This window comes from Balaenoptera physalus (genome assembly GCF_965194825.1).
Source record: "Balaenoptera physalus genome assembly, chromosome: 14".
Taxonomy (NCBI): Eukaryota; Metazoa; Chordata; class Mammalia; order Artiodactyla; family Balaenopteridae; genus Balaenoptera; species Balaenoptera physalus.
Genome location: NC_138893.1, coordinates 83,322,021 through 83,336,751, shown reverse-complemented (window position 1 = coordinate 83,336,751; position 14,731 = coordinate 83,322,021). Strand labels below are relative to the sequence as shown.

The following is a 14,731-nucleotide window of genomic DNA, read 5'->3' as shown; positions in this document are numbered from 1 at the left end:
CTGGGAACCTGAGAGGACAGGGCGTGGAGGATCCCGCGGCTCCACCTGTCCCACGACCACCTCGGGTGAGGGTCTGCAGGTCAAAGCCTGACTTGGCAAGGGGCGGTGTCCCTTCAGAGGCAGCCCAGCCCTAGCTAAAGGCTGTCAGGAAACTGAGCCTCATCTGCAAACCTTCCTCCCCAGGGGACCTAAAGGAGGACATTTTCAGAGCGCAGCCCTTTCCTCTGGCCACATTCCAAACAGTAGAGAGACTGGCCCTCGGGGCCCAGGGAGGGTCCGTGGCCCTTGTGCAGCCAGTTCACTGATGTTCCACAGCCCCCAACTCCTCAGAGACACCGGTAACTTTTCCTCTTCAAGGCAGGTGGCCAGGAGAGGCTGCATTTCAGAGTTCCAAAGGTGTAGGTGCCCCAAAAATGAGCGCCCAGAAAGTAAACAAAGGCCGCTTAAGCAATACATTCTAGAAGCCCCGATTCCACCATTAGCCAACCTGCTAGAATCCAGGGATAAGCTGAACCTTCTTTTTGGGATCAACTCAGAAAACAGCCTCACTTGTTTCTAAAGAAGCACACAAGTGCCCTTCCTTCTTGATTATACTTCTAGACACCTCTTCCTACAGAAGCTTCTGGAGACTGGCTCTGTCTTCACCTGTCCCAGAGTCAGGGCAGAAGAGGTCATCCTGGAATGCTTGCAGCATTCTTTTTTGTTTGTTTGTTTTTTTGTCTCCTGCGCCAGGGCAAAGTGAGTGCCACGATCAGACAAAGTCTGGGCAGCAAGGACAGGAGGCTCTTTAGGTATCAGTGAAGATGCTGTGTTGTAACAGAGAGACTGAGTTCCTGAAACCAGGACACCAATTTTATGAAATGGACAGGGAGAGGCTGATGCAGAGGCCGGAGGCCACGGGACAGGGCACATGCTATTGATTTCCTAGCAGCCTGTTTCACATCTCTTCCACTCAGAGAGAGAAGAGATCACCCAATTCTAGGGTCGGCACATATCTGCCCTTGAGTGTCCTCTGGAAAGGCTTTCTTCAACCCAGAAAATAGAAGGTGCACAAGTAATTAGAGGACCAGAGGCCTGATGTGGGGCAACAGCTCCACCTCTGCAGGAGGTGGCCCACTGTGCCCTCCTGTCCCCATTTGTGAGGTGAATCCAGAAACACAGCCTTCCCCTCATGGGTACCCATGACACAAGATCGAGCCCCAACTAGGGCCACAGGGGATGGGCCTGAGGGGGACACTCTCCCAGCTTACTCTCCAGTCCTGATCCTCCAGGGCCCTGTGGCTCTCACTGGGGCTAGAGCTCATGAAGCCCCAGAGCCAGGGTTGGAGGTTACCGGGAACCAGTACAGCCAAGCCCGTGGACTCAAGCTCAAAGGAGCAATCTCTGCCCAGGTAGCCGCCCACCTGAGCCTCCCGCACACACAACCCACCCCCCCCACCCCCTGCCATGGCTGTGTAGAAGGAAAGCAAGGGAGGGAGTCTGGTTATGAGAATGAGAAGGGGGTCTTGAACCAAAACAGTGGGGCTGGGGGTTAGGGGGAGGGAAGATCAGGGGAAAAGGCAAGCTGGGAAGAAACCTTTCTGTCTTAAGTCCTGTCATTAATCATTTCCTCACAGAAAAGCCACTGTGCTTCCCAACTGAGGGCAAACAATGATGAGGGTGGGGGGAGGGGGAAGGTGGAATGTCTTGCATCTTAAAAAGAAATGTCAAGTGTGATTTACAAATTACTGGTCCCAACTCTCCCAATTCCTCATGCAACATTAAGCAAATTCCTTTCCCTCCATCCTGCTGGTCTCTATTTCTTCACTTTTACGGTTGGTATAAAAGAGAATATTTTAAGCACAGTCTCTGTAAAAGGTTTAAACATCTGGAATAATTTCTATTAGTCATCTCCACTTGGACACAACGATGTAGTGATCGTCCCAGTCAGCCAATTAATGGTGGTGACTGGGAAGATTCACTACATCTCATCTCCTTCTTTTTCCCAGCACATCCTCCAATGCCCTTGAGACTGGCTAAAATCTTAAAGTGCTGAGAGTCTTCAGAGAATTAAATAAGAATCCCCAGGGACAAGGTAAATGGAAGACTGGGCAGGCTACTCCTTGGGAGGTTCTAGGGAATACAGTTCATAAACCTGAAGTCAAGTAAAGCCCCCCAGAATTTCACATTACAAAACTCAGCTGCAGCAGCCCCTCCAAACAGGATCCTCATCATCTTGGTCAAGGTGTTGCCTGAGACACCCAGTGTGAGGAAGGCATGATATATGGCAACAGCCCATTCCGACCCACTCACCTCGTAGAGTTAAAGTGCACAGCTGAAAACATACCTGAAAAGTTCCTGGAGACAAGCATGGTCGTGAGGATGGCACCCTGGGGAAAGAAGAGGGTCCTGTGAATTCCATCAGGCTCTAGAAAAGCACAGTCTGTTCTCAGACAGAGGGCAGCTGCTGGCTAGGGGCTCCCAATGAGTATAACCTTCATAGCTCAGCTCCAGCCAGGAGGGGAGCTTCCTTCTGTGATGGGGCAGGGGGCGCACTGCTGAAAGGTATGATTTCAGGATGCTGGCAGCCCAGCCCGGAAGGCAAGACTCACCTTCAGTTTTCTCCGGGCATTGAACTTGCGTAGGCACTCCACGGTCTCTTGACGATGCATCATAGATGCCACTGTGGACCGTTGCTGGAAGCCAAATAGACAGGCCTGTGAGCCCCCCACCGGATCCTAGGCCCCTCACCATAGTCCCAGCACCAGTGGCCATGTGCTCAGCCGCCCCAGAGTTGCTCTGAAGATAAGATGAGGTCATAGATGTGAAAATGCTTTTACAATAAAAGCACTACCCAAAAATCAAGGTTATGTAAGGACAATAATCTGGACATGAAAACACCACCGGTAATTGATGCTGGATGAAGGTGCCCAAGAGAGCATTCTAATCTTCCTTGGGAGACGGAGGCTATGGAAAGGGAGAGTATTTTGTGTGTTGTGATCCTCATGCAGTTACTCCTTCAGCAACTATTTAGTGAGCACCTACTGCGCTCCAGATTCTGGGCAGTGAGAGAACAGAAAGGGTTCCTGTTCTCTAGAGAGAACATTCGTTCCTTCTAAGAGTTCCTCTCAACAACCACCCCACCCGCCAACAAGGTCTTAAATGAAGCTGTGATCTGAGAAGCTAAGGATCTTTACCTTGAAGCATTAATTCTTTTCACCGTTTTGGATGGGAATTTTTCTTCAACGTATTACTGCTAACTTCCTCCTTAAACAGAGTCCCCTGAACATGATTTACATTTCCCTGATGACACAGGGTCAGCAATACAAGCATCAATGATTACATATCCTAATACAGAGATGTTCTCAGGGTCTGCTGAGATATATAGGATGATGGAGGGTGGGGTCCACAAACATGACCCCAGAACATAATATTTCCGCAATTCTTGAGTACCTATTTTAAGTGGCTCATCCCCTCATTCTGCTGTTGTTATCTTGGCCAGCCTGCTAGGAAAACAAATCCTACAACATGCAGCCTGGTGCCCACACCCCCCCAGGGCCACCCTGCCTTCCTTCCCCTCTGGCCGCTCCCTTTCCTAGTTCCCGAAGCAACTCTCCCAACCTTATCTACCTTCCCCAGATCTCATATTTCGCCTCCTCCTCCAAAGTGTAAACTTCTCCACAAAGTGAAATGAGAGATCATCAAGCAAGAACTCCTTCAACTTCAGCCTTCCAACCACAAGCTGATTTTCACACCTCTGCAACCTAATCCCAGGTCTCAGAAGCATCATCCCTCATGTGCTGACCCCTTGACCTGGGCTCAGGAGTCCCTCTCTCATTGTGCTATCCAAACATTGGTTCCTCAATTAGCCAATATTTTTAACGCCTTATTCTGGATTATATTCTTCTCTGCAGTCTACACAATACAGTCAAGCGCAAAATTTTAAAAACTCCCCTGACTCATCCATCTTCTCTAACTAGTACCATGTCTTTCTCTCGTCACCCTCATTCCCTCCTCACCTCATTGTAAACAGGCTTCAGTCTCTCTCCCTCCACTGCCTCTATCAGTGAAATAACGAAACAATGCTTCTAACCGGTCAGAGCCAACAGGCTCTCTTCTGTCTTTATCATGGACTCTCTGAAGCATCTGATTACAGAACCTCCCTTCCTGAGACCTCCTGTTTCTTAGGATCTCCTGATCCTCCTTCTCCCATGGAAATTCTCATTCTCAGTCTCCTTTGCCGGCTCCTCCAACTCTCCCTGGTGCTAAATGCTGGTGGCCATCTCTTCTCGTACAACAGCCCACGGTAAGAATTCAATCAGGGGCTTCCCTGGTGGTGCAGTGGTTAAGAATCCGCCTGCCAATGCAGGGGACACGGGTTTGAGCCCTGGTCCGGGAAGATCCCGCATGCCGTGGAGCAACTAAGCCCGTGCACCACAACTACTGAGCCCGCGCGCCTAGAGCCCGTGCTCCACATCAAGAGAGGCCACTACAATGAGAAGCCCGCGCACCGCAACAAAGAGTAGCCCCCGTTCGCCGCAACTAGCGAAAGCCCGCGTGAAGTAACGAAGACCCAACACAGCCAAAAAAAAAAAACCCAAAAAAAAAACAAAAAAAGGAATTCAATCAGCATAGAAACAATCCCATCTATTTCTACAGCCCCAACACCACCCAAATGACTACAACCTATATTTCCAATTTTTAACTTCTTTTCCATATTTCTAACTACCCACTGGATGTCTCCAGCCGGAGGTCCTCAAACACCACACTTAACATGTATGAAACTAAAATCATCATCTTTTCTCACAAACAGGTTCCTCCTCTGGGTTTCCTCTGGGTCAGCGAATGGTACAACCCTCCACTCAGTTACCAACTCAAAACCTGGCAGTCCTCATAGATCCCACTCTCTCCTTCACTTCCCAAATCCAGCTGGTCACTAAGTCCTTTTTATTCTATGTCCCAAACATCTCTCAAATGTGTCCACTGCTTGCCATACTGCCCACCTTCCTATCATCACCCTTAGCCGAGACCTCATCTGGACTTGCTTAGACAGTTACGACAGCTTCCTGAGCTCTCTGCCCCTGCCTCTTTCCTCTTCAATTCCATTTTCTACACAGCTTCCAAAATGATCTTTCTTAATTAACTGCATACTTCATTCCCTCTTTAAAACCCTTAAATGGTTCCCTGTGCTTTCAGAATAAAATCCAAACTCCTTAGGCAGAAACCTGTATGTCCTGGAATCTTTCTGGCTTCAGTCTCTTGTATTCCTGTAGTCCTACCTTCATCTACAACCAAACTACTTAATATTCCTTAAACTCGCCACAATTTCCCGATAGCCCCTCACCTTGGCCCTTGCTAACCTCTGTCTGCAGGTTGTCATCCTGGGGAACCCCCAGTCATCTGCCAAGAACCAGGACAGGGCCCACCTCCTCCACGCCTTTAGCAATCCCACTGCCCACCAGAGACGGCAGGAGCTCCTACATACTCATTAGCTTCTTTTACGTACTTGTCACATTGCAGAGTGGTTGCCTGTTTGAGTGCCTGTCTCCCCAGATAATCTTTGAGATGTATGGGGAAAGGCACCATGCCTTATTCATCTTTGTATCTACAGCACCCACACAGGGACCGGCATCAAAGAGGCATTCAGTAAACACGGGAAAGAACAAATACATAAATGCATCGTGGCTGTCAGGAGGCCTAACAAGAGGCAGACCCTCTTGTTTGAAAAAAGTATTTCAGTCTGATAGAACTGTAAACGAAAACAGAATATGCTGACCCACAATGATAGCCCCGGGGGCTTCTCCTAGGGCGAGATTTATGACTGAACTTCAGGAGGCTCTTTTTCATTGCTCAGAGGTCCCTTCTGTTTATTTTCTGGGTCTTGGTCCCATTTCCATTAAAGGTGTCTAAGAGTTGAGATCTGAATATGCACTCTAGGCGTGGCAATTCACTTTGAGTTCTGCCAGCTGCTTTCTCTCATCAACTAGAGTCTGCAAGGGTCAACCTAAGCCCTCATTCAAGATCAAAGCTAAACCACACCTGACAAGTGAGTGGGGGAGAGAAAGAGGCCAGTTAGTCCCAGTCGCCTCCCCAACTCCTCCTGGTGACATTTGCTGCCCCTGGGCCCCACCCAGTCCCCCCTCCTCTCTGCTGGGTCTTAGCTCAGGGCCCAAAATGATTATTCTCTATTCATAAGAAGGAGGGTAAAGACAGTGCTATGGGCACATTGAAGCTGACATCCCTGATCTCCTTGATCTCGGTGGAAGACACTTACACAGACCCATGGATGCTTGAGAGCCTGGTCAGCTGTGATACGCTTTGCAGGGTTTATGGTCAGCATCTGGTTGATCAAGTTCTTGGCTTCAGGAGTCACCGTGTCCCACTCTGGTGATGGGAACTAAGGAGCAGGAACAGGAGAAGGAGTGATATGAAATTTGTGAGCCTCATATCCCCTATAATTGGGGTACTCTGTGTTACCTAAAGCTGCCCAGCAGGGTGTGGGAAAGTCCTGGGGTATCCCAGGATCAGGGTCAACTTAAAGACCGGGAAAGGAAAACAGAACAATCATGGTTAGAATGACAGAATATCAGACCGGGGGACTCTGACATCTTCTGGTTCAACTCCATCTCTCTACTAGGAGGAATCAGTTGTTCAGCGCTGTGCCAAAGGCCCCACTGCAGTGGGAGAGCCACCAGACTTCTCATCCCTATGTCATGCAGCACACCACACAGCCACACCATTCTTTGCAAATAATAGACCAAAGGGCTTCAGTGGACTCCGTGACTTTACAGCTACCAAAAATGGTTGTGCAAAAAACCTGCTCCCTGGGACAGGTGGTGCCAAGAATTGAGGCCTATATGCCCATCCCTGGGTCCTCAAAGTCCCTGACACTCCCTGTACCCTGTGACACACTCAACACGCCCCTTCCCTGGTCAGAGCCTGAGGGGCAGGAACAAACAGGTCCTTACATCATAGGCTCCAGCCTTGATCTGCTGATACAGCTTGTGCTGATCCTCATCCCAGAAGGGAGGGTAGCCCACCAGGAGGATATACAGGATGACCCCTACAAGACAGGACACAGGTCACTGGGGTCAGTCACCTGCTTTGCTGAGGAACCAAGAAAAGCCACACAGGGCTCAGAGCCACCCAGAAAGTCAAGGCCATACCAGAAGGAGAAGTGAATGGCAGCCAATAATGCTGTGCCACTATGCTTCACTCCCCACGTCACCAAGCCACGTCCGGGATTTCTTTAGGCACAACCCACCTGCTAAGGCATGGGCAAATCCCTCTTCAAGAAGTATGCAACATCATCTAGGAAATACTTGGGGAGAAGGGTGTGATGGGAACAGCCATCCCGGGGACACCAGAGCAAACACCGTGAGTTCACATATACCAGACGCCTGTGGGACCCACAAGGAAGAGCAATGCCTCTTTCTTGCCATCGCTGGAAGTCGAGGGCCCTTAACACCAAAAAGCTGAGTGTGTGGAATGGGCTTACCGCAGGCCCAGATATCCACAGGTTTTCCATAGGGATCTTTCCTCAAGACCTCAGGGGACAAGTAACCTGGGGTGCCAGCAAAACCTGTAGCGGAAGAGACAGCGGAGGCACACTGAACCCACTTTCTCTTTCATTAAATCCACATTAGCAATTTCCCCCAAGTCCCTTCTTACTCCTGTTGCTTTTGCTACATAAGCTCTCAGCACATGGGCAGCAAGAGATGACGGGCTGGGCTTCTTGTAGTGCCCGGAATCTAAATCAGAGGGCAAGTCCATGTGTCTACCAGGAATTCCCATCCTCCCCAGAGGCAGCAAGAACACAGTGCTGACAGCAGCAAGTCTCACTGTACTGAGTCATGGAGGGCCAGGGGGAGTTCTGCACCCTCCCCTCCTCCAGTCCCTGAGGAGCCCAGGGCCATTAAGGGTCTGGCTTCTAGTTATGAAAGAGGAAGGCAGATCAGGAAGAGGAGGAAGGGCGGGGGCTGCATTCCAGGAAGACAGGGTCACTCTTACCAAACCAAGCCTGTTGCTCTCCCTGTACTTCGATGGCTAGGCCAAAATCAGCCAGCTTGACTGCGGCACCCTTGCATTTACTCGCCAGCAGGAGGTTCTCAGGCTGTATAAGGAAGACAGAGAACCTCGTGAGGCACCCACCCCGCAGCCCAGAGGGAGCCTAGTTTGGGCCTCGCAGTACTACCATCTGGCACCAGGTGGCGCCAATGCTTCACAAGCAAGAGGCAAAGGGGGAACGTGGGTAGTACCTTCAGGTCCCGGTGGACAATGTCATGCTGGTGGATGTGGTTAACACTCTCCAGAATCTGATGTATACAGTGGCTGCAAAAGCAGAGGAAAGGTCAGTTCAGGGTTAAACCATCCATGACCACACGCTGTGGACAAAAGCACTTATCTCTGGGTCAGGGATTCACAGAGAATCACTCAATGAGGAGCTAGAACCTTGGACTTCGGACATCATCTGTTCAACCTACTTTATAGAAGAGGAAACTGAGGCCCAAGCAGATTAAGTGGTTTGTCCAGGCTCTCCTGCTAGATAATGGCAGAGGGCAGACTAGAACAGGGTCCACCATGCCTCCTTAGACTGTAAAGACCCAACATATTCAATTTGTTTCCAAGAAACTGGGGGACATCTCAGACTCCTGAGAAAGAGAGACCATCCAACTCCTTCCTTGTTTCTCTTCCCCCCTATGGTAACTCTGTTCTTGGAGAAGAGGCTTGTGGTAGCAACTCAGGAAGGATAGTCCAACTTATTAGCCTAAGCCGTTTTGGGGGTGGGTACACTCATTCTGTCATTTAAACATTTATCGAGCACCTACAGGCATTGTGCTTGGTACCACACCAGCTGTAAAGATGACCCAGTGCCTGCCCTGAAGTTTATCATCTAGTAGGGGAGATAAAACAAGTACATAGGCACCATCAAGAAACAAGGTACTAAAGAGGGTTCCAAACAGGCACCTGAGGAGCATTTCTGATCATGATTTTTCATAGAAAAAGACAAACTAACCTAGAGTCACATTCAGCTGCTGATTCGTGAATCCACCTTTCAAACCATCCTGCCACACTTGCGGTCAAACTCCTGGTGGGGTATACTGGCAGTCTAGAGCACTGGTGAAAACTGGGGGATGATTATGTCCCCCAGAGGACATCTGGCAATGCCTGGAGACATTGCTGGTTGTCACAACTGAGAGGGATGGTGCTACTGGCATCTAGCAGGTAGATGCTTCTAAACCTACAACACACAGGAGGGGCCCTAATGACAAAAAATTATCTGGCCCAAATGTCAGTAGTGCTGAGGCTGAGGAACCCTGGCCTAGAGAATGGAGCAGGTACTACCAAGTGTGTGCTGAGCTGGTGACCTGGACTTATTTTTCCTTCCTTTAAAATCTGATGCTGGGGCTTCCACAAGAGCCAAAGGGTCTTGCTGGGCTCCTGGAGGCTGAGGCTCAGGCCTCCCTATAGGACACAGCCCAAGAGTAGGGCAAAGAGACTTTAAGACTGAGCTGAAGAGGCGAGTCTCCACAGAAATATATAATTAGAACAGAGCCAGGCTAGCAGGGAGAGTCTTCTGGCCAAAAATGGCAAAAGTGCGAACTGTCCCAGCAGAGCCAGGCCAAGCCCACTGGTACAGTCACCCGCCCCAGCTCCCCCTCCTCCCCGCCAGGCTCCCTGAGCTATCACTGCCTCCTCCTGCCCAGAGCCTAGTCTTCCCCTGCTGGCACTGGAATTCATCTCCCACTTGAGAATTTTTCCTGAGGCTGAAGCATCTGAGGTTGATCAGCAAACACTGGCCTCTCAGGGTTGAGAAATCTGTGAGGAAGCTGTGCTCCCCCACCCTCCAGAGGCAGCCAGGGCTGCCACATACGCCTGAGAAGCTGCAGGCAGGATGATCAAAATCAGGTTGTAAGGACATCACCCGAGAGAAAACTCAGGGCGGGGGAGGAGCCGAGGAAGGAAAGGCAGGCCAAACAAGCGCCCAAGAGCTGTGGTGTGGGAGGAATTCTGCTGTGTCACACGAAGGAGCTGCCAGGGCTTCCTGGAGGGCTGGGGGCTGAAGGGTATGGCTGAGGAATGGTCCTCTAGCCCGCGGAGCCCCACATGGGGGCTGGTGATGGTGGTCAAGACACAAGGTGATTCAGGCTGAAATCTCCCAGGAAGGTTCCCTGGTTGGATTATTAACCCAGACATTTACACTCCTTTGGGACACAAACCATGTTTTCTCCATCTCTGGATGAACCCCAGGATGCCTCGTACGCAGTAGGATTTGTCAAAAGAAAGAAGCAGGGATAGGGAGGGTCCTTGGGCCCTTGTGAGTAGGCGGTGGTGCAAAGAAAAGGTATTTCTGGTGTGAAAGCGTGAAGGAGATATGTAAGAGCTTTGCAAAAAAACTGATCTGGGAGTGCTGAATTATTAACTCCTAACAATACCCACGGAATGTAGCCTGAGTCCAGCTCTACAGAATCTTTGTCCAGATAAGAGCTCTTCTGATCTCCCCCAAAGACGATTCAAATAGGCAGGATACCTGGCCCCCAGGGCCCTCATCTCACCTGGCATCAGCTTCACTGTAGTATTCTCTGGCCACAATGTCTTCAAACAGCTCCCCACCGGTAACACTGCAACCAACAAAGAGGGTCAGAGGAGGCAGGTCAGGTGTCCAACCCCAGCATCCAACAGGTAACAGGTCACACTGTACAACAGCTTTAGAGAAGTGTCAGCTCTACATGCAGTTTGTCTGAGAGCCCAGAGCACGCCAATCCTTCAATGACATGGAGCTTCTTCTTGGGACAACATGGGCCCTCCCTTCCCCCTGCACATTTCTGTTTCTGTAACCTATAGATTAGCTAATACTCTGGTAAAGATGAATATACAGGCATCTAAGAGAAAATAATCAACCTACTCAAACAGTCATAGCTTTATTTGAGACCAATATGAATACGAAGATTCAGCTGCCCAAGAATGACAGACCTACCACTGAAGTTGAAGAATAATGAGACCAAGGACACAGAGACCCAACCCGGAAAATACCAAAGAGGCATTTCTAGGAGGTGAAGAGCCACTTTTAAGAAATTAAACCATAACCGAAGTGGAGGAGAGACCAATGGGAGCCTAGTTTATGACTAATAAAAGGTACCTTCAATTTCCCAGAATTTTTAAGGTCATGCAAAGACCTATGTTCTACTTCTTCACTAAGGACAACACACCAAGAAACAAGAAAAAAGCATCTGCACAAGGTGTGCTGCTGAACAGAAATGCAAGAGCAATGCCATCCCGGGGTTCAGAGCCCGGGGGAGATACTGAGCAAGGAGACCCTCGGTAACCTGCCCATTACCAGAGGAAGTTCAAAATCAAACCCCTCTCCACGGGCAAAGGAGGGGACCCTCGGCAGTGGCTGAAGACCCAGTTTAGGCCTTTTTTCCAAGCCTTCCTCTTGAGCCGGCTGGAGGGAAAGGCCCCCACACCCTCAGAAAGCGGCACTTACAGGTCAAACACGAGGTAGTGAAACCCTTCTTCAGAAATACTGTCATGGAGGCGTACTGCAAGAGAGGAGATGGGGACAGAGATTAACAGAGAGAAAACCTGGAAATCCTACTCCTCTCCTCCTTGGCCACCCCAGCCCTGCCCCGTCCTGCCAGCCCCACAGGCTCTCTCCTGAGAATGGGCAGACGCCCAGCAGCCCCAGTCCAAGGCAACATGGCCACAAAGCAGAGACGATCAGACAGACCCCAGGTCCAGCGCTCTGGTCGCCACCTCAGACTGCCTACAATGTAGGCGAGAGACAGAAGCTTTGTGGCTAAGAAGTAAAGACAGGACGGAGAAAAGCAAGAACCTTCTTCCCAGAGGGGCTGGTCCCAGAGAAGGTAGTCCTGGGATATGACATGTGAGGGTGCAACGCAAAGCGAGCAGCACCGAGGGACACAGACTGCAGGGGGACAGAGAACGACAAGATGGGAGAGCCTGAGAGCCTGGAGTAAATGGGGACAGAAGAATTAGAGGGAGGGGAAGAAGTGGGAAAGGCAGAGCCCAGCAGGGAGGCGCGTGGAGGGAGGATGACAGATGGTGCGCACGGAAGGCAACACACAGAGTCAGGCGATGACAACAATGACCAATTTATTAAGTGCTCACGACGTGCCAGGCCTTGTGTTAGGCTCTTTGCGTACATTACTTATGCTACAAGCATTTACTGAGTGACTACTGTGTGTTGGACCCTGTGGTAGATGGCGGGATTTAGGAAGGACATAGTACTGGCCTTCAAGGAGTTTATTATTCCTGATGACCACCCCGAGATAAGTATTACTCCCATTCCACAGATGACGACACTGGACGCTCAGGGACATACAGTTTCTTGCCAAAGGCCAAAGATGTAGTGGGTCCAAATGTGAACCCAGCTCTTTCTGACTCCAAAGACTGGTCCATATCACTGTTTCCTATAAGAAATGTGGAGTAGCCCACACACCTAGGCAACAAAGCAATGGAGCCCGGAGAGAAATCACTCACGAATGTGCCTACAACAGCATCAAAGACGGCTCCGAGAGGCTACTGCATGGAGCTGCAGTAAAGGCTGCAAGAAAAGGCTGGCGAGCAGAATCCCTTCCCACTCCCCACCTCCAGAGCTCGTGGGCAAAAGCTCAACCTAATGTCTTCTGAGGTCTCCTCTTCAAGCCTGTGCCCACAAAGCCACCTCAGAGTTAAATGCCAACCCTTGAGCATCATTCTAATGCAAACACAACTGTGTTTTGGCCAACCATCCTAGCTGCTCCTGTCCCTTCCCTCACCTGCACTCTCTGGATGGGGAGCCTATGTTCCAAAGGGCTTCTTCTGTTTGACATTCACTCCATCCCTCAGCAGTTCCAGGAGCACCTTGCAGAGCACTTCAGGAATGGCCTGACACCAAACCAACCAGTGAAGTTCTTGGATACAAAGAAATCACAGTGTCTCTTCCATGTCTGGCCCCAACCAGCTCAAATGACAGCTACCGTTTCCAGTGTGAGAGCGTTTCATCAGGGCTGAGGCACTTTCCTACATACCCTTCCCACCAAAGCAAGATCAGCCGAATGTAAAATACAGGCACTCAGCCATCACTAGAGCCCTGTGGTTTTCCTCACTTGACAAATGAGGACTCAGGCCTGCCAGGGCTAGAACCAGGGCCTGACAATTGTTTATGCTTCATATTGCCAACCTTATTAGATCTGATCTGGTTACTCAACCCAAAATTCCACCAGAACTCAGTATTTCTGTAATTTACCAATGGGATCAAAGGCAAGTGGTACTTCTAAAACCCCTCCTCCTCAAATGATTCTCTCCTATACTCGGGCACATAAGCTCATACTTCTCTAGGCCTGTGGGGGACAGAAGGAAGGAGCTATAGCCAGACCCCTGCCTCCCTTCCACCCTAACTGAGCCAGGCACGCTCAAGCGAGCTCCCCTGAAGCCCTGCCACCCTCCCTCCTCACTTGTGGGTCTCTGGCGGGAGTTGGTGTCTCACGCTGAGTCCTGCTGCAGCTGCTGCTACCTTGCTTCCAAGAGAACTTTCCATTTAATTAAAAATTTGCTACTAAAAAGCATTAAAGTGTGTAATACAAATAATCCCCTGGAAATCAGCTGTCCCAGAAGCTAAAGACCAGCTTCATTAGGGAGGTGACTAACAGCAGCAGGATGCACTAACAGGGCAGCAGGTACGATGCTAACAGCCACTCCCAGGGGAGTCCTGCCGCCTGGCCCTGCCTCCCCAGGATCCCTGCCCCCAGACCCACCCCCCCGAACCCAGCACAGCAGGGCTGAGAACAGGGCAAAAAGGGCAGGCACCCATGCCTCTTCCCAGACAGGGAGTCATTGGAACTTGCCCTTCTCCAGGAAGGCCACACACGGAGCCCAGGTGGGAGGAAGCTGGGAGGGGAATCAGAAGAGCAGAGCAGCAAAGGAAGACTAATCCTCCCAGGCCACCCAGCCCAGAGAACGGCTTTGATGTGTGTCTCAGAGCATGGCACCGCCAAGACAAGGAGGGACAGGTGTGCAAGGCTCCATCGCTGAGCAAGACTGCTATCTTTTTTTTTTTCCATTTGTAAAGAAAATTAACAGGGGACTGACAACAAGACGAGAAACTTGAATGCACCACTCTAACTGCCAACCTAGCAGATTCTTGATAATAATGATCCAAATTACAATACCTAACTCTTAGTTCAGCTGTTTCAATGTGCTTGGCATTGTGCCAAGTGCTTTTACACATGTTATTTGACTGAACCCTTGCATTAGCTCTGTCGGGTAGGTACTTCTATCACCTCCATCTAACAGGACAGGAAACGGTGGCTCCAAGAGAAACTCACCCAAAGTTATACTGAGTGGCAGAGCTGAGACTTGAGGACAAAGCAAACTGACAGCAAGATCCCTGATTTTGTGGAACTGCCTGCCAGGGAGTCACTTTCTCCATCCTCTTAGGCAAAGGAGCTCCAACCTGTCCCCACTAGCCCTGGCCATTCTGATTCACTCAACAGTGCCCATTCGGCACCTCCCTGAAGCAGGCGTGACTGTACATGCCACGGACACAGCTGTGAACAAGGGAAACACAGCTCTGCCACTGCGCAGCCTCTGGGGGATCGGGGAAGACGGGCTTTAAAGAAGCACTTACACAAATGCATAACCAAGCAGTACTGTGCTGAGGGCTGTCAGGGAGAAGTAAAGGATGCTACGGATGCGTGGGGAAAAAAAAAATCCGACACCCAGGCCATTCCACAGTCATGAGAGGGTA

At 50.3% G+C, this 14,731-nt stretch overlaps 1 protein-coding gene across 18 annotated transcripts in view; it reads right to left on the bottom strand.

Moving 5' to 3' along the window:
• The window catches only part of CAMK2G (calcium/calmodulin dependent protein kinase II gamma), a 54,254-nt gene that overhangs the window by 22,743 nt on the left and 16,780 nt on the right, over positions 1-14,731 (bottom strand). For 16 of the 18 annotated variants that reach the window (XM_082424937.1, XM_082424953.1, XM_082424949.1 and 13 more), the window contains exons 4-12: positions 11,468-11,522; positions 10,536-10,601; positions 8,238-8,310; positions 7,990-8,092; positions 7,478-7,561; positions 6,948-7,042; positions 6,254-6,376; positions 2,592-2,675; positions 2,327-2,369 (exon numbers count right to left, since the gene is read on the bottom strand). In XM_082424937.1, the coding sequence (XP_082281063.1) occupies positions 2,327-2,369; positions 2,592-2,675; positions 6,254-6,376; positions 6,948-7,042; positions 7,478-7,561; positions 7,990-8,092; positions 8,238-8,310; positions 10,536-10,601; positions 11,468-11,522 (726 nt within the window). The remainder of the gene's footprint in view (positions 1-2,326; positions 2,370-2,591; positions 2,676-6,253; positions 6,377-6,947; positions 7,043-7,477; positions 7,562-7,989; positions 8,093-8,237; positions 8,311-10,535; positions 10,602-11,467; positions 11,523-14,731) is intronic. The other 2 variants (XM_082424950.1, XM_082424945.1) reach the window with 2 other exon arrangements.